Source organism: Lissotriton vulgaris, chromosome 1_1, assembly GCF_964263255.1.
Source record: "Lissotriton vulgaris chromosome 1_1, aLisVul1.2, whole genome shotgun sequence".
Taxonomy (NCBI): domain Eukaryota; kingdom Metazoa; phylum Chordata; class Amphibia; order Caudata; family Salamandridae; genus Lissotriton; species Lissotriton vulgaris.
The window spans coordinates 194,108,841-194,130,929 of NC_141685.1; the positions used below are offsets into that span (position 1 = coordinate 194,108,841).

The window sequence follows — 22,089 nt, forward strand, 5'->3', positions numbered from 1 at the left end:
TTTTTTGGAGAGCAATGGTTTAATCGGGCCATCAGTTATAGTTCGGGGGGCCTCAGATATGGAGCTGGGGCCAATCGGAAGAGGCGAGGACGCTTTGGACATCCGTACTTGGGTGCTGAGGGGTGGGACAATCTGGGCATTGGGGATTGTGTTTCTAACGAGCTGAAAACAGAAGGCCATTGATGTATAGTCCCCCTATAAAAGGCCAGATTAGAGGACATCAGTCGTCTTACCTGTCCTTTCCTTCTTTGCCAATTCAAGCTACTTAATTTTTATAGAAAGGAGAGGCAGTAATATGGCAGGTTAAAATCGTTTTAGTTTCTGTCAATTTCTGGCGAACACCTTTGTGTTCAGAAAGGACCCAATTAGACTGGTGCCGGCAGGGCATAATGTTACCACACAAAAGGAAGAGGGAGCAGGGGGACTCTCATAGAGAGTGAGAGTCGTCCGCATTTTAAATGAACCATTCGGCACACGCACGACAGAGAGAGAGAGAGAGACGTGTACCGAATAGGCCATTTAGTGCACACACAACACAGAACAGCGGGGGTCAAGCAATATAGAAACACAGGCAGAGGGATGACATAGATCCATACATTACATACACACAAATTCAGGCGGAGGTGACATTACATGCAGTACATAAAAAGATCCAAGACAAAACATAGAACAGTACATGCATTACATACAAAGACCCAAGACAAAACATAGAACAGTTTCTGGCCATAAAGATCTCTTCCTGCATGCTGCGCGATCTTTAGTATCCTATTTTATTCATCCGGGGCTGAGCTCTTTACCTTTTTTTTGTTTCTTTCCTATCGTTGGCTGTCTTTGCGAGTGTCCTCGGTTGCTAATACTTACACCTCTGCCAATTGGTCAGGAATTACCCTGGTCGGGCTAATGCTCGTGGTGGGATCTTTGAATCATTTTCCTTTTTCCTTTCTGGCGAATGGTTTTCCGGGCTAAGGCAACGGAGAGCATCAATCGGGAGAACGATGGGACAGCTTAGCTATATCTATGAGGGTGCAAGAGGGAGGTAGTACATTTGTAAACATCGACAACATTTCTAGTCTTCCAGACGGGTGGTACTTAGGTAAACCTCACCCTGGAATTTTCCTTGACCTTTTCCTATCTAGTCAAACGTATGAATTTATTTATTGGTGCCCGTCATTCCTAGTTGCATTATTTGGCGTGCTGGTTGGAGTCATGCTTAGTCATACTGCAATAACCCGTCAAATTTCTACGTCAGGCCACCCTCCCAGTCGCTGGGTTCTGAGAGAGGAATAGTCATTTCTAAGTAAGGGAGTGCTATATCTTTCAAGGCTCGTCGTGTATGGGTACCATGTTCAAGTCCCCCTTTTCCCCTTCCAGTGGTCGTTCAATCATCACTCCTCCGTACTTCAATCGATGTTCCGTCGTGACCTGCAGAAAGAAGGGAAAAAGAAAGGGGGCGGGGGCAGCGTTTTAAAACACATCAGCGCACAAAAACCCGAAAATGCTTTTACTTACCAAATACTCGGTCTATCTCTACGGGGTGCAGTCCCTACCATCTCGGCGTTTAAGCCCAGGGGGACCAGTAGTGTGGGAGGGATAATTATCGGTGGTCTGCGTATCTGCAAGAATCACTTGAGCGTGGCATTTCAGATCATGTGCAAGGGAGGGTCAAAGCAAAAAAAGGGCAGTCGGTGTAGAGCAGGGTGAACTCGTGGTTTCCTCCGAGGAAGAGGAAAGGTCTACAGTGGTACAGGACCGTTTCCGTTTGTACTAGGGGGGGCAGGTGGCATTCCTTCGGGGTGGCTTAGAGGCATCTAAAAACATTTCCCTGTTACCTGTGGCATATAAGGTAGGGGCTATGCACTGGGATCTTTATCGATTGTCTTTATGTCGCACTAAGACGAAGAAGAGAAAACATATAATAACCTGTACCATCAATATTGGCAATGTTTCTGAGCATCATGTCTTTTTAACCTTCAACCTTAATCGAACTGCTTCATCTTCACCTACCTTTCACTTATCTCGGAGACAGTAGCCACACATTCGAAACTTATTAATCCAAGCGCTACGATTATACTTGCTTTTTCAAAAACCTTTAATTAAAAATGTTGGCGCACAAATGCGGGCCTACAACCCCGTGGGCCGGCCACGGAGCAGACTGGAACTGGGCGTGAGGGGAACGGAGTCGGTGGTCATTCATTTCATAATATAAAGTGCGGCAAGTGCAATATAATCATATCGAAATTCATTGTGAGCAAGTATCATAAGTGTCGAGAATTCAAACTTTCAATAACCATTGGGTGTCGAACTTCACATCATCTCATTGTCCAAGTATTCAATCAATACCTATCGTACATCAATCCATCGAAAAATCACATAATCAGTACCCATCTTATTATCAATTCATTGTGGAAATACACAATCAGTACCTATCTCATATCCATTCATTGTCCAAACACATAATCAGTACCAATCTTATATCAATTCATGTGCTAAAGTTTCATACATATCTCATAACATCGAGGCTGAGCAATCGGGGTGCAACAGGGGCTGAAAGTTTCATTTTGCACCGGCGCCATTTTGGGTGGGGTCAGGCAGGTTCCAGTATAGTCAAAAATGTCTCCACCAACTCGTGATTGGACCAGAACCTCTTTTGGCAGTTCAAAAAGTTTTTAACAGTAGGGTAACAGAAGGGACTGGCGATATGAACCATCAGTCAAAAGTGGGGAGGGAGGCAACAATCTTTCCTACCGGGTCATACTGGTGTCCCACCGGAACTGATCACGTTGGTAGTCTTGCAGGATTTTGGTCATTTCAAAACTGAGGCTGGCGCCGGCATGAGTGCGCCGGCGTCTCGTGGTTCCCATCGGGGGACGGGGACGCCCGTGGAGGGGTCGGGGCCCCCCGGCTCTTCTAGAATCTTCAAGGTCGAGGAGAAGAGCACAGGACGTGCACCGGTCCTGGGCCAAGCGCCGCTTTTTGATAGGGACCCTTTTGACTGGAGCGTTGGGGTGTCGCTGGAAGCCTCCACCTGGGGAGGTGGGGGAGGCTCGTTCGCGCCGCCTCCCCCTCCCAGCGACCCCACGCCCTTTCTCGGCTCCAGCATTTCGGGATGGCCGTACCAGGCAATGAAGAGAGGGGGGGGGGGTCAGAGGCAACAAGACATCCCCCCCCGTGGCCTGCAGGGCGCCGTTTTCTCGGGAGTTTTCATAGCGGCCAGACCAGGCGATGCGAAGGGGAGGGGGGTCGGTGGTATGTGCAAGACATCCCCCCCCCTCCATTGTCGCAGCCATCATTGGAAGTGCTGTTGCAGGCAACAATCCAGTGTTGTCGCAGAAGGGCGTTGCTGACCTCGGCTCCGGTTTTGTTTTTCTGATGGCCGGAGCAGGCGATAGAGAGGGGGGGGGGGTCGGAGGCAGAGGCAAGACTTCCCCCCCCATGGCCTGCAGGGCGGCAAAAGAAAGGAATGGGGAGACCGGTACATTTTCGGGCCATCCGCCCCACAGCCTCTCCTTCCGATGGCGGCCAGCCGAGCCCTGCTCTACACGCGTCAAGGCCTCGCCTTCCGGATGGGCGTTACCGTGGACCTGTTGCACTTCGGGAGCTTCCGGAATGGGGGTAGGTATCTGCTGATTTGTATCTATTTCATGTTACCGTTATTTGGGCGTGGCGGGTGGTGGGACAGACATGCTTGGAGCAGTGAGTGGCGGCGGGGCCTAGCTACCTTGTGGCTGCCTTGGTGTCAAGCTTGGCTTCTCTCACCATTTTATATTTCTTATTGCGGGCTATTTCTAATGTTTCTTATTTTTAGCGAAGTCGAAAACTCATCAGTGGCCTACTGACTTTGCTCAATTTCTTTCTCCTTCCTGAGCGTGGCTCAGTGGTTAGAGGCGGCAGACCCGGAAGCTGAGATCGGCTGTGGACCAGGGTTTGATTCCCCGCCTCGGCGGGTCTCGGGCTCAGATTACATGGAGTTGACAATTCTCGCTCCGGTGCCTACTCGACTCACGGGGTCACACTCTGCGACTCTGGGCAATAGCTTGCTTAATCTCCACTACGGCCCCTCGCGGCGGGATGTCTGGCTTTCACCTTGTGGATACCCGGCCGGGGTATCTCACAGGGGAATACCAGGACGGGTTCCCTAAGCAAGCGCCTTGAGACCCCTGGGTTAAAGCGCGCTATATAAATCGAAGCACATTTACATTTACATTTACATTCTAGTGTGTTTCATGCTAAAGTTTCTGTTAACAGGATACGGTGATCAATTCATATTTTACATATGTCCTTTTTACTAGGAGAGTGTCTTCTGGTTAAGCCAAACGACCTACCTCTAATAAATGGTCCGGGTGGAACTAGTTTACAAATCAGTGGGGAGTAGATAGGCATGACAGATTACAACGGGGGACAAAGGTCCGCATTACCTACCCTTCACTACTTGCAAAGACTAGACAGAATATTTCTATTCTACGTTATTTGCAAACAGAAAATACCTCAAACGAACTATTCCTTGAACAATAAATGTCCAGACAATCAATCAATCAGTGGGGAGAAAAATAGGCATGACGGATTACAACAGGGACAAAAGTCTGCATTACCTACCCTTCGCTACCTGCAAAGGGAGACAGAATATTCCTATTCTTCTCTGTTTGTAGACAGGGAATATCTCAAAGAGCAATAATCAATAAAAATCGATAACAAACAATCAGTGGCGAGAAAGATAGGTATGACGGATTACAATGGGGACAAAAGTCTGCATTACCTACCCTTCTCTATCTGCAAAGAGAGAGAAACGTTCCTATTCGTCGCTGTTTGCAAACAGAGAATGTCTCAAAGAGAACCAATACTTCAAGTAGCAACCAAAGCTAAATGAACCAATCAATGAACAATATCAGTATTTAAATACCGATTCCAATACAAACAATCAATCAATCAATCAGATGGATAAAGCCATCCTACCAATCAGGCGTACAAGACGCCCTACTTAATCTTACCCGGACCGGACCGTGTGGACGGTTCTTCGCCTTCCCCCTTCCAGCGCCCGATCGTTCTCTTACTCCATGTTTACCGCAGCATTCCTGTGGGATTCCAGTCAGGACAGTAGGTCGCTTGAGAGAGGTCCGTTCGGAATCGGTGAAGTTCATTCGATCGGCAGCCGGACGAGGGCCCTCTCAAGGCAGGTATACTCCATTCATTTAGATGGTCACCCCATCGTCTGGACCTCTCTTACTGGACCTTATGTCACTGATGGGCCCCACGGTGGGCGCCAATTGAGGAAGATCAGCCCAAATTACAACCGATGCCCAGGCTGCTGGCGCAAGACGCCTCTTAGTTCCCATCTTGAATAATTACCAAAATAAAGAGACGTGCGCTGAAAGCAGGAACACAAGAACAGAGTTTTATTTCTCATGAGGAGAGCCTGTCATTTCGGACACGAAACACAGTGTCTTTCGGGAGGTGCTCTAACAAGTTCTCTGAGACTTCATCTTTTATACACAAGTTTATGATGCACAAACATTCCTTAGTACAATAACGACACTTTGAAGCGTAGAAAGGCATGTCTGGAATCCTAGCTTCAGGCCTATTCCCATACCAGTGGCTCAGATGTCACCCCCCCCTTCCTGTATGTAACAACAGATTGTGATCTTTCAGCTGGACATTCCGTCAGGACACGAGGGCAAGAGGGGGTGATCAGATCAAAGGTCGGGCAGGCGATAAGATCGGTTCAAGAAGGGGTGTAAATCCACAAGGCTAGGTCTTATGACCTGGGACCGGGTTGAGAGACCAGGTGCAGCTGGGGGGGGGGGGGGGTTCGTCAGCAGAGGGGAAGGGTGTCCCTGGGAGGAAATGGGGGGGAGCGTGTGGGTCAAGCAGGAGTGTTACTCCCAAGGACAGAGTCATGCGGAAGGAGAGGGTTTATGACTTGAGCATGTGAGAGCGGGGGGGGCAGCCAGGGTGCCCGGGGGGGTGCTCAGAGGGTCAGGGGAGAGCGCTGGCGATCGATCTTGAACAGGGGAGACCATGGTACCTAAAATGGCTGTTGGGTACATGCGTGCATGTACCTATACTGTTGGAATGATGCGGTCAATGCTTCACGGTATTCGTTCTGCTTACAGTGTGGGGCATGGTGAAAACAAATGAACGCCGCTTATGTACATTAACATTGTAATTTTCCACAGTCGCCGCTTTTTAACATAAGTTAGTTCATTTCCGAGTTTATCCTAATCGATGGGCGTACATATAGTCATGTCTGGTCAATGAGATAGCGTTTGTCAATACTAGCGGATTGCATATAACCATGGACAGTCGATGCGATTGGTGGAATGCAGTATATATGAATTTACATTTGATGGGTTATTCATACAAGTCTAGGGATCAGCATACTACATATTAGAGATGTTCTGACTTTCTCTTCAGTGGTATCAATGTACAGTAAAAAGTGACCGATACACATTTTGAAAACAATACAAAGTGGTTGAGGGTGGAATTCAGTTCAATACAAGTAAGTAGTCAAATAGAGGGATGTCTTCGTCACAGTGTCTTTTTAGCAGTGAGCCATCACTGGTAGGCTCTAGTCCGTTTTCTTTCATTGGCGCTGTTGAGCACCGGCGGTGGAGCTATACGTCCAGCTCGGATCTAACCTTACGCGTTGCAGGGTGCGATCTGTCCTCTGCTGTTAGACCACAGTCCTGTTCTCTAACCAATCCCTTTAGGGGTGCCTTATGCTCGGCACCTTCACTTGGCAAACCTCATTTCTACCTAAATGCTGTTCCTTTTTTCCGAGTCAAAAAGTCATGTGGAGAGGGAGGAGCTTCGCGGGCGACCAAGATGGCCGCGTAAGCTCGGAGCTCCGTGGACCGTCCGATCCACCGCAATTATCCTGCCTAGAATCCTGGTCCACGTTGGTGGCACTGTAAGGCTGGCGGCCTGCTGAGGCGGGGGCTGCAATCGGATCCCGAATCGGTGGCTCCTGAGCGAAGTTACGTCGAGCTGAACTCCGCTCCGTAACGGTGCCATTGTCCATCCGGACTTCGTCACTTCGCCACTTCGCTCGATCGTGCTGCAGGGGCCTTGCTTGCCACCTCCCTGGTGAAGACGCGGTGCTCTAGCCCTGCCCTGGTCGACCTGATTGTCTTTCTGATCTGATTGACTCCTGGCTGTGGACCCTGACCTGCGACCACCGGTCCTTTGTTCTTGAGGACCCAACATGGCGGGCAGGGGCGATCCGGAGAGGGCATCAAATAAAGGTAGTCGGGGCAAACCGCAGACGCAGAACAACCGTATGGAGCGGTATGTCAATCTCAAATCGCCACCTGCGTCGGGTGCTGTCTCCAAGGGAACCCCAGTGACTGCCCCGCCGGACGGCTCGGATCCTACCCTGGTGGACATTATGGGCGCCATCACCAGCCTCCGTGCCGACGCACAACACCAGCACGAGGTTCTGTCCCACAAGGTGGATTCCATGGCCATTGATATTGCTCTAATCAGGACCGACTTGGGCAAGACGAATGACCGTGTGAGAGCGCTGGACATTAAGACCACTAGTCTGACCTCGGATGTCTCTGAACTACAGACGGAGGTCCGGAACCTGAGAGCGACCGCCGATCAGTTCTCTAAAAGGCTGGAGGATTTTGAGGGGCGAGCCAGGCGGCAGAACGTCCGCATAGTGGGGGTCCCGGAAGGATCTGAGGATGGCGCAGCGGATCTTTTTGTGGAAGAACTGGTTAAGACACATCTGGCGCCCTCAGGGCTGAGCAACTTCTTTTCGGTGGAACGTGCCCACCGTGTGCCCGGTGGTCCACCTAAAACAGGGGCGACGCTGCGACCCATTGTGGCGTGCCTTCTTAACTTCAGAGATCGAGATGCGATCCTCCAGGCGTCCAGATCGCACGGGCCACTACAATATCAGAACGCGGAGGTTCATTTTTACCCGGATTTCACCAGGCTGGTGCAACGCCAAAGACTGAGCTACGCGGGAGTCAAGAGACGCCTCAGGGACATGGGTCTCAAATACTCTATGCAATTCCCGGCGAAGCTCCGCGTGGAATTCAAGGGCCGTGCCTACTTCTTTGATTACCCGGACAACGTGAGCGAGTGGCTGGACACTGTCACACCAGAACGGGAGGAGCGTGAAGAAGATGTTGGAGGAGCCTCAGGCGGAGCGGAGCGACAGGAATGAACTGGGAGCCGGGGCTACCCCTGCCTCGAAGGACCGTCGGACTACTGTTTTGGTGTGATTATTCTCTCCTTTCTTTTAACGGTGGGTGGCGGGACGATTCCACGGGGATTCCTTCCTCCTCTGGGTCTTCGGTAGAGTAGTTAATGGGGCGACAGGCACACTGCAAGTTGGGGGGGCTTTCTAGTCTAACGCAGGGGTGCAGGGTGGGGGGTTGGTTGGGTACAGTTTTGGTTTGTGTTGTGTTTCTCTCTTTCTCTTTTTTGTGGCACACGGACAATGGCGATCCTGGACTTTTCCTGATGCAAGTGTCTTTGGGTGATGGGTGGGGTGGGTGGTGGGGGGATGAGGGGTAGGGGGTTGAAAATTCTCAGTTGGAATGTTAACGGGTTGGGTGATCGTATCAAGAGAGGGGTGGTTATTCAATTGGTTAAGCGGCATATGCCGGATGTTGTACTTCTTCAAGAAACGCACTTGGTGGGCAATGCCTGTAAAGCCCTGAATCGCAAAGGTTATAAAATGGTGGCTCATTCGGGGTTCTCTTCCGGCTCCAGGGGGGCGGGGATTCTTGTGCGCGCATCCCTTCCCTTAGAGATAGGGACCACCTTGATAGACGATAGGGGGAGGTACGCAGCCGTATCCGGGAGATGGGAAGGGCGTTCCCTCACGCTGTTGTCTGTGTACGTCCCCCCAGGGCTTCAATCTAGTACTTTCCAGGACCTTGGTGTTGCCATTTTGTCTATGCCGGCTGGTCGTTTGATTGTGGGGGGTGACTTTAATGCGGTTTGCTCTGGCCTCCTCGACCGCCAACCGCCTCGCGACCTGAGTGGACCACAGATGTGGTTGCCGTCCTTCCTCGACTCTACTGGGCTGGTGGACACGTGGCGGCTTTTGCACCCCACGCTTCGTCAATTTTCCTTTCTGTCGGGTGCGCACGGAAGTCTCTCGCGACTTGACTATGTCCTTACGCTGGCCTCGGATGCCCTAGCTGTGTCGGAGGCCCGCTTCCTTGCCCGAGGCATCTCCGATCATTCCCCGTTATGGGTCTCTTTCGACTTTGGCGTGACTCTGTCGGACCGCCCGGCAGCGATCAATCCCTGGTACTTTCGAGATTTTAAGACCCGCACCCTTTTGGCCAAATCTATTGACCTATATTTTACAGAAAATGTGGGCTCAGTGGAGTCGGCCGTTACACTGTGGGAAGCTTTTAAGACGGTGCTCCGTGGTGAGGCCCAGGCACTCATCGCGGCCACCCGCCGGGATAGGGACTCGGCTATGCTGGCCATTGAGCAGGAGGTGCTACACCTCGAGGCCCAGCTGCGCTCCGATCCGGACCCCCTGGCCCTCCATAATCTTTCGCTGAAACAAGCGGAGTACCATGACTTGGCCACTAATGCCGCTCTTGTTCTCGCCAGAGAACAGCAAGGCCGCATCTATGATGTGGGCGATAAGGCCGGGAAACTGTTGGCTTGGCTCGACAGGAGGGAGATGGCCAGCCGAGTGGTACCGGAGCTCCTCGGAAACGACGGTACGCTCCTCACGGACCCCAGCGCCATTGTTGACTCTTTCGCGGACTACTTCCGTGGTATCTATGAGTCTGCCTCGGAGTTCTCGGAGGCGGATACTACGACCTTCCTCGCTGACATAGACCTGCCCAGTCTCTCCGAGGAAGAGAGGGAGGACCTGGATAGGGACATTACAGCGGACGAGATCGACCTTGCGATTCGCTCCCTTAATTCAGGCAAGGCCTCTGGGCCCAATGGTATACCAGTGGAACTGTACAAAATCCGATCGGATGCGGTTTCCCCGCATCTCCGCAAGATGTTCCTTGAATCCTTTGAGAGAGGCTCTCTTCCCCTGGACCAGCGACTGGCTACCATCGTGGTCATCCACAAGGAGGGCAAACCACGGGACGTCTGTCGCTCTTACCGTCCCATCTCCCTCCTTAACGTGGAACCTAAGATCCTTGCCAAACTCCTGGCTAATCGGTTGGTTGGAGTGATTAGTGACCTTGTCCACCCCGATCAATCGGGATTCATCCCACACCGCAACACTGCCCTGAACCTGCGCCGCCTCCATGGGGTTATGGCCCGGGCCCACACTCTTAAGGACCCAGCGGTGTTGGCGTCCCTGGATGCTACCATGGCCTTTGATTCACTAGAATGGCCTTACTTATGGGCGGTTCTGGCTAAACTCGGGTTCGGTCCGATCTTCATTGGCTGGGTGAAACTCCTCTATGCGGACCCGATGGCCAATGTGACGGTCAATGGTCGCCTGTCGGCACCCTTCCCCTTGCGCCGTGGCACCAGACAGGGTTGCCCCTTGTCCCCCCTGTTGTTTGCCCTGGCTCTCGAACCCCTTGCGGCGCAGTTGCGGTCCCATCCCGATTTGAGAGGTATCGAATGGGCCCCCGGATTTGAGGACAGGGTCTCCCTCTACGCTGATGACATACTGCTGTACATGTCTTCGCCGGGTAGTTCCCTTATTGTGGCCTGTGATGTCATCAGACTATTTGGGCGATACTCCGGCCTGGTTATTAACTGGGCCAAGTCGTCCCTCTATGTCCTTAAAGGGGATACCCCGCGCCTCCCGGGGGGCTGCGGTATCCAGATCGCTTCGCGCGGCTTCAAATATCTGGGTATATACATATCCGGTAATGCCAAGCTCCGGTATGATAACAATCTGCTCCCTCCACTTCAGCGGCTGCGGCGTGACGTCGATAGCTGGCGCCACCTGCCACTCTCCCTCCTAGGCCGCGCTGCCCTTTTTAAGATGATGGCTCTTCCCAGGTTCCTCTATGCACTACAGAATTCGCAAGACCCTGTCCCTGCCCGCTATTTTCGCGACATTGACGGCCTTCTCCGTAATCTCCTCTGGGAGGGTCGCCCTTGTGTGGCCCTCCACAAACTCACGCTCCCCTGGTATGATGGGGGCATAGCTCTCCCCGACGTGCGCCGGTACTACTGGTCATCACAGCTCGCTGCCCTGAACCATGGATTTTACGGCCCAGTGGATAACCCTGGATACGCCATGGACAGATGGCTGATGGGAGGCGGTAATTACTACCGTGCCCTATATTCCAAGTCCCTTGACCGCAAACTGACGGGCCCCACTCGCACGGCGGTTCGTATCTGGAAAGCAGTTACCAAGGCACAGGGATGGCAGGGCAGACTCACGAGGTTCACTCCCCTCTTTGACTCCGACATCCTGGGTAGACTGTGGCACACCAAAGGCTTTGACAAGTGGGACCTCATTGGCATCAGCAGGGTTGAGGATATGATTTCTAGGGGCTTGATTAAGACCTTCCCCCAGTTACAGGCTGAGTACCAGTTGGGCGCGACGGAGTTCTTCCGCTATGCACAGTTGAGACATGCGCTGATTTCGGCCTCCCCACCGGATGGCGCCATTCCTGAAAGTTCCCCGCTGGAGGATAGGACCCTGGATGGGCATGTGCCAGACAGTGCGATTTCCCTCTCGTACAAGAAACTGATAAATGCACGCACAGACCTCCTCCTTGGCCTGAGAGAGCAGTGGGTAGCGGATGGCCTTGAGCTGGACGACGAGGATTGGCAGAGTGCGGTTTCCTCTCCTAAGGAGGTTGCCATCTCTTCCCGTCTCCGCCTTGTGCAGTTTAAGATCCTCCACCGGGTGTACGTGACTGGGCCCCGATTGATGCACATGGGTTTCTCCTCTGATGGCCTTTGCCGCAGGGGGTGTGGGGCTCCTGCCACCTTCCTACATATCCTCTGGGATTGCCCGGTGATCGCCTCCTATTGGAGGGGGATCCACCGCGTGATGGCGGAAGTTACTGGCGTGGCTTCCCATGCGGAGGCCCGTCGATGCCTCCTAAATGTTTGGGAACCGTCCGACCATAATGTTGCACAGACTAGGTGGGTCACCCTTGGGAACATGGTGGCGAAGAGGGACATAGCCCAGCGGTGGGGTGCGACTGCGGCCCCTCTACTGGTGCAGTGGAAGGCCAACATGGACTGGTGTATGGTTCGGGAAAAGACGGTCTATGTAGCCAGGGGGAGGCCGCGGAACTGGACGAAAATCTGGGGAGCATGGAATGAATACAGGGGGGATATTTGCCAACCACCTGAACCAATTGACCAACAGGATGCTGCGTTTCCCTGACCTGTGACGCCAACTGAACTTCGAAGTGCTTTTTTCTCCTGATGCCCTCCCCCACCTCCCTCCGTCCCGTCCTGAATTTTTCCTTTCTTGATCGTATTCCTGCCCTATTTCCTACCCATCCCCGACACACAGCGTCATGTTTTACGTACTGCCACTTTCGCGCCCACGGGCGCCAGTTGTTGTTTCTCTATAATAAAAATTAACCTTTGCTGATTATGTTCCTACTGTTGAACACTAATGCCATCCTTTGCTTTTGCTGCCTTGCCTCCGGGATGTTAGGCTAAATAGCTGTGTGTTCTGATTCCGAATAAAGGTTTTCAAAAATTAAAAAAAAAAAAAAAAAAAAGTCATGTGGAGAAAAAGAGGCGTTGTTGGACAGTCGAGGGAAGAGAGGGCGGAGTGGAGTCATATTCTCTGAAGCAGACCCAGGGAGCAAATGATAACGAGCAGGCAAGCCCAGTAATCGGGCTCAGAGGGGCAGGGGACTTCAGGCACAAGTTGGTCGGCAAACAGGGGGCTTCAGGGCAGCCCTTCATTCTTTCATTTTCCGTGTTTGAAAGTAGTGCCTCGTCCCGTGTCTCGTTGCTCTGCGGCTCCACCTTTGGTCCAGGTCACACGTGCTTCATGATCTGTGGCCAGGCTGAGCGTCACATCCGGCCCTTCTCCTCCGGTGATTGTGCATCTTTGAATGGGTACAAAACAAGTTTTAAAGAACTGGCAGGAGAAGACATTTATACATTTCAATTCCGCCTTGAATCCTACGCAGTTGGGAGTACGTTCATCGGTCACCGTCAGAAGTTATTACCATGGAGTACGTATGTAGGCATTTCTACTGAGTTTGTGCTAAGTCTATTTGGCATTCAATCATGATATATATGGAGAGAAGTCAGACTCCTATCAACTGCGTATCTCATCAAAACCTTCAGTATAGACTCGTTTGCTAACCCGAGTCCCAGCGGTCTTACATCTTTCTTCAGAATCGGCTAATTCTTGCGAACGGGGGGGGGGGGGGTACTAACATCTAACATCATGAGAGAGGGACAGAGGCTACACATTATTTATTTTTTTCAATTTTTTTTTGGAGAGCAATGGTTTAATCGGGGCCGTCAGTTATAGTTCGGGGGGCCTCAGATATGGAGCTGGGGCCAATCGGAAGAGGCGAGGATGCTTTGGACATCCGTACTTGGGTGCTGAGGGGTGGGACAATCTGGGCATTGGGGATTGTGTTTCTAACGAGCTGAAAACAGAAGGCCATTGACGTATAGTCCCCCTATAAAAGGCCAGATTAGGGGACATCAGTCGTCTTACCTGTCCTTTCCTTCTTTGCCAATTCAAGCTACTTAATTTTTATAGAAAGGAGAGGCAGTAATATGGCAGGTTAAAATCGTTTTAGTTTCTGTCAATTTCTGGCGAACACCTTTGTGTTCAGAAAGGACCCAATTAGACTGGTGCCGGCGGGGCACAATGTTACCACACAAAAGGAAGAGGGAGCAGGGGGACTCTCATAGAGAGTGAGAGTCGTCCGCATTTTAAACGAACCATTCGGCACACGCACGACAGAGAGAGAGAGAGAGAGAGACGTGTACCAAATAGGCCATTTAGTGCACACACAACACAGAACAGCGGGGATCAAGCAATATAGAAACACAGGCAGAGGGACGACATAGATCCATACATTACATACACACAAATTCAGGCGGAGGTGACAGTACATGCAGTACATAAAAAGATCCAAGACAAAACATAGAACAGTACATGCATTACATACAAAGACCCAAGACAAAACATAGAACAGTTTCTGGCCATAAAGATCTCTTCCTGCATGCTGCGCGATCTTTAGTATCCTATTTTATTCATCTGGGGCTGAGCTCTTTACCTTTTTTTTTGTTTCTTTCCTATCGTTGGCTGTCTTTGCGAGTGTCCTCGGTTGCTAATACTTACACCTCTGCCAATTGGTCAGGAATTACCCTGGTCGGGCTAATGCTCGTGGTGGGATCTTTGAATCATTTTCCTTTTTCCTTTCTGGCGAATGGTTTTCCGGGCTAAGGCAACGGAGAGCATCAATCGGGAGAACGATGGGACAGCTTAGCTATATCTATGAGGGTGCAAGAGGGAGGTAGTACATTTGTAAACATCGACAACATTTCTAGTCTTCCAGACGGGTGGTACTTAGGTAAACCTCACCCTGGAATTTTCCTTGACCTTTTCCTATCTAGTCAAACGTATGAATTTATTTATTGGTGCCCGTCATTCCTAGTTGTATTATTTGGCGTGCTGGTTGGAGTCATGCTTAGTCATACTGGAATAACCCGTCAAATTTCTACGTCAGGCCACCCTCCCAGTCGCTGGGTTCTGAGAGAGGAATAGTCATTTCTAAGTAAGGGAGTGCTATATCTTTCAAGGCTCGTCGTGTATGGGTACCATTTTCAAGTCCCCCTTTTCCCCTTCCAGTGGTCGTTCGGTCATCACTCCTCAGTACTTCAATCGACATTCCGTTGTGACCTGCAGAAAGAAGGGAAAAAGAAGGGGGGCGGGGGCAGCGTTTTAAAAAACATCAGCGCGCAAAAACCCGAAAATGCTTTTACTTACCAAATACTCGGTCTATCTCTACGGGGTGCAGTCCCTACCATCTCGGCATTTAAGCCCAGGGGGACCAGTAGTGTGGGAGAGATCATTATCGGTGGTCTGCGTATCTGCAAGAATCACTTGAGCGTGGCATTTCAGATCATGTGCAAGGGAGGGTCAAAGCAAAAAAAGGGCAGTCGGTGTAGAGCGGGGTGAACTCGTGCTTTCCTCCGAGGAAGAGGAAAGGTCTACAGTGGTACAGGACCGTTTCCGTTTGTACTAGGGGGGGCAGGTGGCATTCCTTCGGGGTGGCTTAGAGGCATCTAAAACATTTCCCTGTTACCTGTGGCATATAAGGTAGGGGCTATGCACTGGCATCTTTATCGATTGTCTTTATGTCGCACAAAGACGAAGAAGAGAAAACATATAATAACCTGGACCATCAATATTGGCAATGTTTCTGAGCATCATGTCTTTTTAACCTTCAACCTTAATCGAGCTGCTTCATCTTCACCTACCTTTCACTTATCTCGGAGACAGTAGCCACACATTCAAAACTTATTAATCCAAGCGCTACGATTATACTTGCTTTTTCAAAAACCTTTAATTAAAAATGTTGGCGCACAAATACGGGCCTACAACCCCGTGGGCCGGCCACGGAGCAGACTGGAACTGGGCGTGAGGGGAACGGAGTCGGTGGTCATTCATTTCATAATATAAAGTGCGGCAAGTGCAATAAAATCATATCGAAATTCATTGTGAGCAAGTATCATAAGTGTCGAGAATTCAAACTTTCAATAACCATTGGGTGTCGAACTTCACATCATCTCATTGTCCAAGTATTCAATCAATACCTATCGTACATCAATCCATTGAAAAATCACATAATCAGTACCCATCTTATTATCAATTCATTGTGGAAATACACGATCAGTACCTATCTCATATCCATTCATTGTCCAAACACATAATCAGTACCAATCTTATATCAATTCATGTGCTAAAGTTTCATACATATCTCATAACATCGAGGCTGAGCAATCGGGGTGCAACAGGGGCTGAAAGTTTAATTTTGCACCAGCGCCATTTTGGGTGGGGTCAGGCAGGTTCCAGTATAGTCAAAAATGTCTCCACCAACTCGTGGTTGGACCAGAACCTCTTTTGGCAGTTCAAAAAGTTTTTAACAGTAGGGTAACAGAAGGGACTGGCGATATGAACCATCAGTCAAAAGTGGGGAGGGAGGCAACAATCTTTCCTACCGGGTCATACTGGTGTCCCACCGGAACTGATCACATTGGTAGTCTTGCAGGATTTTGGTCATTTCAAAACTGAGGCTGGCGCCGGCATGAGTGCGCCGGCGTCTCGTGGTTCCCATCGGGGGACGGGGCGCCCGTGGAGGGGTCGGGCCCCCCGGCTATTCTAGAATCTTCAAGGTCGAGGAGAAGATCACAGGACGTGCACCGGTCCTGGGCCAAGCGCCGCTTTTCGATAGGGACCCTTTTGACTGGAGCGTTGGGGTGTCGCTGGAAGCCTCCACCTGGGGAGGTGGGGGAGGCTCGTTAGCGCCGCCTCCCCCTCCCAGCGACCCCACGCCGTTTCTCGGCTCCAGCATTTCGGGATGGCCGTACCAGGCAATGAAGAGAGGGGGGGGGGTCGGAGGCAACAAGACATCCCCCCCGTGGCCTGCAGGGCGCCGTTTTCTCGGGACTTTTCATAGCGGCCAGACCAGGCGATTCGAGGGGGAGGGGGGGTCGGTGGCATGTGCAAGACATCCCCCCCCTCCATTGTCGCAGCCATCATTGGAAGTGCTGTCGCAGGCAACAATCCAGTGTTGTCGCAGAAGGGTGTTGCTGACCTCGGCTCCGGTTTTGTTTTTCTGATGGCCGGAGCAGGCGATAGAGAGGGGGGGGGGTCGGAGGCAGAGGCAAGACATCCCCCCCCCCATGGCCTGCAGGGCGGCAAAAGAAAGGAATGGAGGGACCGGTACATTTTCGGGCCATCCGCCCCACAGCCTCTCCTTCCGATGGCGGCCAGCCGAGCCCTGCTCTACACGCGTCGAGGCCTCGCCTTCCGGATGGGCGTTACCGTGGACCTGTTGCACTTCGGGAGCTTCCGGAATGGGGGTAGGTATCTGCTGATTTGTATCTATTTCATGTTGCCGTTATTTGGACGTGGCGGGTGGTGGGACAGACATGCTTGGAGCAGTGAGGGGCGGCGGGGCCTAGCTACCTTGTGGCTGCCTTGGTGTCAAGCTTGGCTTCTCTCACCATTTTATATTTCTTATTGCGGGCTATTTCTAATGTTTCTTATTTTTAGCGAAGTCGAAAACTCATCAGTGGCCTACTGACTTTGCTTGATTTCTTTCTCCTTCCTTTTCTAGTGTGTTTCATGCTAAAGTTTCTGTTAACAGGATACGGTGATCAATTCATATTTTACATATGTCCTTTTTACTGGGAGAGTGTCCTCTGGTTAAGCCAAACGACCTACCTCTAATAAATGGTCCGGGTGGAACTAGTTTACCAATCAGTGGGGAGTAGATAGGCATGACAGATTACAACGGGGGACAAAGGTCCGCATTACCTACCCTTCACTACTTGCAAAGACTAGACAGAATATTTCTATTCTACGTTATTTGCAAACAGAAAATACCTCAAACGAACTATTCCTTGAACAATAAATGTCCAGACAATCAATCAGTGGGGAGAAAAATAGGCATGACGGATTACAACGGGGACAAAAGTCTGCATTACCTACCCTTCGCTATCTGCAAAGGGAGACAGAATATTCCTATTCTTCTCTGTTTGTAGACAGGGAATATCTCAAAGAGCAATAATCGATAAAAATCGATAACAAACAATCAGTGGGGAGAAAGATAGGTATGACGGATTACAATGGGGACAAAAGTCTGCATTACCTACCCTTCGCTATCTGCAAAGGGAGACAGAATATTCCTATTCTTCTCTGTTTGTAGACAGGGAATATCTCAAAGAGCAATAATCGATAAAAATCGATAACAAACAATCAGTGGGGAGAAAGATAGGTATGACGGATTACAATGGGGACAAAAGTCTGCATTACCTACCCTTCTCTATCTGCAAAGAGAGAGAAACGTTCCTATTCGTCGCTGTTTGCAAACAGAGAATGTCTCAAAGAGAACCAATACTTCAAGTAGCAACCAAAGCTAAATGAACCAATCAATGAACAATATCAGTATTTAAATACCGATTCCAATACAAACAATCAATCAATCAATCAGATGGATAAAGCCATCCTACCAATCAGACGTACAAGACGCCCTACTTAATCTTACCCGGACCGGACCGTGTGGACGGTTCTTCGCCTTCCCCCTTCCAGCGCCCGATCGTTCTCTTACTCCAGTCAGGACAGTAGGTCGCTTGAGAGAGGTCCGTTCGGAATCGGTGAAGTTCATTCGATCGGCAGCCGGACGAGGGCCCTCTCAAGGCAGGTATACTCCAATCATTTAGATGTTCACCCCATCGTCTGGACCTCTCTTACTGGACCTTATGTCACTGATGGGCCTACGTTGGGCGCCAATTGAGGAAGATCAGCCCAAATTACAACCGATGCCCAGGCTGCTGGCGCAAGACGCCTCTTAGTTCCCATCTTGAATAATTACCAAAATAAAGAGACGGGCGCTGGAAGCAGGAACACAAGAACAGAGTTTTATTTCTCATGAGGAGAGCCTGTCATTTCGGACACGAAACACAGTGTCTTTCGGGAGGTGCTCTAACAAGTTCTCTGAGACTTCATCTTTTATACACAAGTTTATGATGCACAAGCATTCCTTAGTACAATAACGACACTTTGAAGCGTAGAAAGGCATGTCTGGAATCCTAGCTTAAGGCCTATTCCCATACCAGTCGCTCAGATGTCACCCCCCCCTTCCTGTATGTAACAACAGATTGTGATCTTTCAGCTGGACATTCCGTCAGGACACGAGGGCAAGAGGGGGTGATCAGATCAAAGGTCGGGCAGGCGATAAGATCGGTTCAAGGAGGGGTGTAAATCCACGAGGCTAGGTCTTATGACCTGGGACCGGGTTGAGAGACCAGGTGCAGCTGGGGGGGGGGGGGTTCGTCAGCAGAGGAGAAGGGTGTCCCTGGGAGGAAATGGGGGGGGGCGTGTGGGTCAAGCAGGAGTGTTACTCCCAAGGACAGAGTCATGCGGAAGGAGAGGGTTTATGACTTGAGCATGTGAGAGCGGGGGGGCAGCCAGGGTGCGCGGGGGGGTGCCTAAAATGGCTGTTGGGTACATGCGTGCATGGACCTATACTGGCGGAATGATGCGGTCAATGCTTCACGGTATTCGTTCTGCTTACAGTGTGGGGCATGGTGAAAACAAATGAACGCCGCTTATGTACATTAACATTGTCATTTTCCACACTAGTATCCTGAAATGAGAACATAGAATCAATATGTCGATAGGGGGATATGGTCCGGAATCACATTGAAGTATCTATAGTTTTTGAGGCGGTTGTGTATCCTTAGGTTGCCAATGGGACTCTGACAAAACTGATTAGGAACCGGTGTGTTTTACCCTTACTGAGGATACAGTGTCACCTTACTCGAAATACATAAATAGTCACTTTGGGGGCATATTAACAAGGCCAGGCGATAATTATCGCTAAGCGCACTTAGCGCTAGGATAATTATCACCAGCCAACTTTGAATTTTATCACGGAGATAGTGTGTTATCAGCAACGCTTATCTCCAAAGCGATAAATTCAGAGCACAAGCTGCCAATTGTGAGATTATCGCTGGAAATACAGCGATAATCCCACAAGGTTTGGTGATAGCTTGCTAATAGGGCAAGGCATACTTAGCCATGATATCCACCTTACATAGGATATCATTGCTAAGTCAGAAAAATACCAGATGTAAAAAAGCAGCGTTAACCGCGGTTAGCGCTGCTTTTTTTATCGCTAACAGGGTTAGCAATAACCTTGATAATAGGAGAAATGTCGCTTAGCGTCATTTCTCCTATTATTTTACTCTGGAACGCCCCCTTTGCATCTCATTAGAAATGCAAGGGGAAGCGTAGAGTAAAAGGGTGCTAACATGCAAATTTGCGTGTCAGCACCCTGTTGCTGATAGGGCGCTAGTTTTATCTCTAATTTTTTGGCTTTTAAATCCCTTGTAAATATGCCCCTAAGAGTTTTGGCCAATCACCATCTTCTAATTGTTGGTCCTTAGTTCTTCATCACATAATTGGGGGTTTCTGATGTATGTGGGATGAAAATGTTTTTCTCATTTAGTTCACTGGGCGCCCTGTGGGTCCAAGATGATTCTCATATTTTCAATTGCATGCAATATGATGTATCTTCATAGTGAAGTCCTTGCAACCCTTTGACTATATGCCATGAATTGAAGAGTATTGTTGTGTTATACCTTGAAGAAGGTGCTACAAATGTTGGCTGATCCACTGAAACATAGTTTAGCTTGAGTTAAAAGGATGTGGGCCGCGTAATACGCAGGATGATGTGTCACAGACCACTTGGTGACTAGAATCTTGAACAGAACATAAACTTGCTTTCATAGGCATGAGAAGATATCAGTGGCAGAAGAAAGCTTTTGATGCTTTTATACCGAGTTGATATTTTTAACATAATTGACAACAAATCTTTGGCTAGCACGTTTGTTTGAATGACTTCAATTGTAAAATGGAAAACACACTCTAGGGTGGTTCGTTACTCAGAACAATTCTGCATTGACAATATTTCTTTGCTATGAGTCTGTAGACACTTCCACACCTATCCCTTTTCTTTCATTGAAAAGTTGTGAGTACACTTATTTGACAAGCCAATGCTAGTTCATTTTGGGGCGCTTCCAAATATGATGACTACATTTATCAAATGTTGACAACTCTTCAAATATTCAATTATCTCGAACATGATTGTGCAACATCATGAATTTTCTAATTAAGTCTTCTCTTACCTGCAGGTACCTGTAGAGCCCAGTTAGAGTTGTGATAGCCATCGTAGAAACTGGTGACAAATCGCCAATAACAGCAGCCATAACATTTTTTGATTCACATCTGTAATTGGGAACCAGTGCATCGTTCCCTGTTAATAAAATCAATATGTTCTTTATTGATTCTGCCTCTATTGCTATCGACCGAGAGACCCTATAGCCCAGCGTAATGTTGGGTAAAAGTTTAGGGTTTTTGTTGATCTTCTCAATCGCATACATGAAGGCAAAATAATGTCGAAAATAATGGATAGAGTATCTGCAACAAAAAGAAAATGAGTGTGAGGTGTGTCATCATGTCATAAAATAGCCTCCAGGAGCTTCCTGTTCCATTGAGATTTTACTGGTATAAGTTACAACAATAAATAGTTAGCGAATAGTCATCCAACTGACCCCTGTCAGTGCTCCCACGTATATAGATAGGTGTTAGACCTGGCACCATTGGCGTGGGTCTCCCTTCCATTTTTGCTGTTGCCCCATGTGTTTTTGCTGGTGTTAGATGCTTTGGGCACTGTGCCACTGCTATTCAGTGCCAACTTGCAAGTGCTCCCTATTGTAAATTGATGTATGAATCAGTGGTTCCATGTTTGGCTATTTGGTTTACTTGTCAGACCCTAGTCTAGTGCACAGAATGTGCCAGGGCGTCTAATCCAAATGGTGCTGGTGGCCTGCAGCACTGGTTGTGCCACCCACAGAAGCAGCCTTGTAAAGTGTGTCTAAGGTCTGCCATTGCAGAGCCTGTGTGCAGTCTGGTACTGTCATGCTGACTGGGCAAGTGCACCCACTTGCCAGTCCCTAAACCTTCCCTTTTCTCCATATTAGTCACCCCTATGGTAGGCCCAAGGGCAGGGTGCATTGTAAGTATAAGGTAGGACAAGCCCTGGTGTGTGTGGCATGTCCTAATAGTGAATTACAGCCATTTTTGTTTTTCACTATTGCAAGGCTACCTGTTCTCCATAGGCAAGAATGGGCTGTTATAATTGTTACATTTTATAATCCTAACAGGCTCCGAGAACATGGTAGAAATTCGAATTTAGTATGCCTGAACTCAGAATAATAAATTAGATCTTTTAGTAAAATTTATTTTAATATTCTGTGTTTGCAAATACCACTTTTAGAAAGTGGGTATTTGCTTGTCTAACCATTCAAACCTGCCTCTGCTAGGTTGTGTATTCCTATGTCTGGTTTTGAGAGTGACAGGGCTGGGGAGTTCCAGGAGACAGGCTGAGTCAC

The 22,089-nt window shown here is 49.5% G+C and overlaps 1 protein-coding gene across 1 annotated transcript in view; it reads right to left on the bottom strand.

Moving 5' to 3' along the window:
* The window catches only part of LOC147738155 (vomeronasal type-2 receptor 26-like), a 223,545-nt gene extending 202,467 nt beyond the window's left edge, over window positions 1-21,078 (bottom strand). Inside the window, exon 1 of the mRNA XM_086952165.1 lies at window positions 20,824-21,078. Coding sequence (XP_086808291.1) covers window positions 20,824-21,078 — 255 coding nt within the window. The remainder of the gene's footprint in view (window positions 1-20,823) is intronic.
* Between the last annotated feature and the right edge of the window lie 1,011 nt (window positions 21,079-22,089).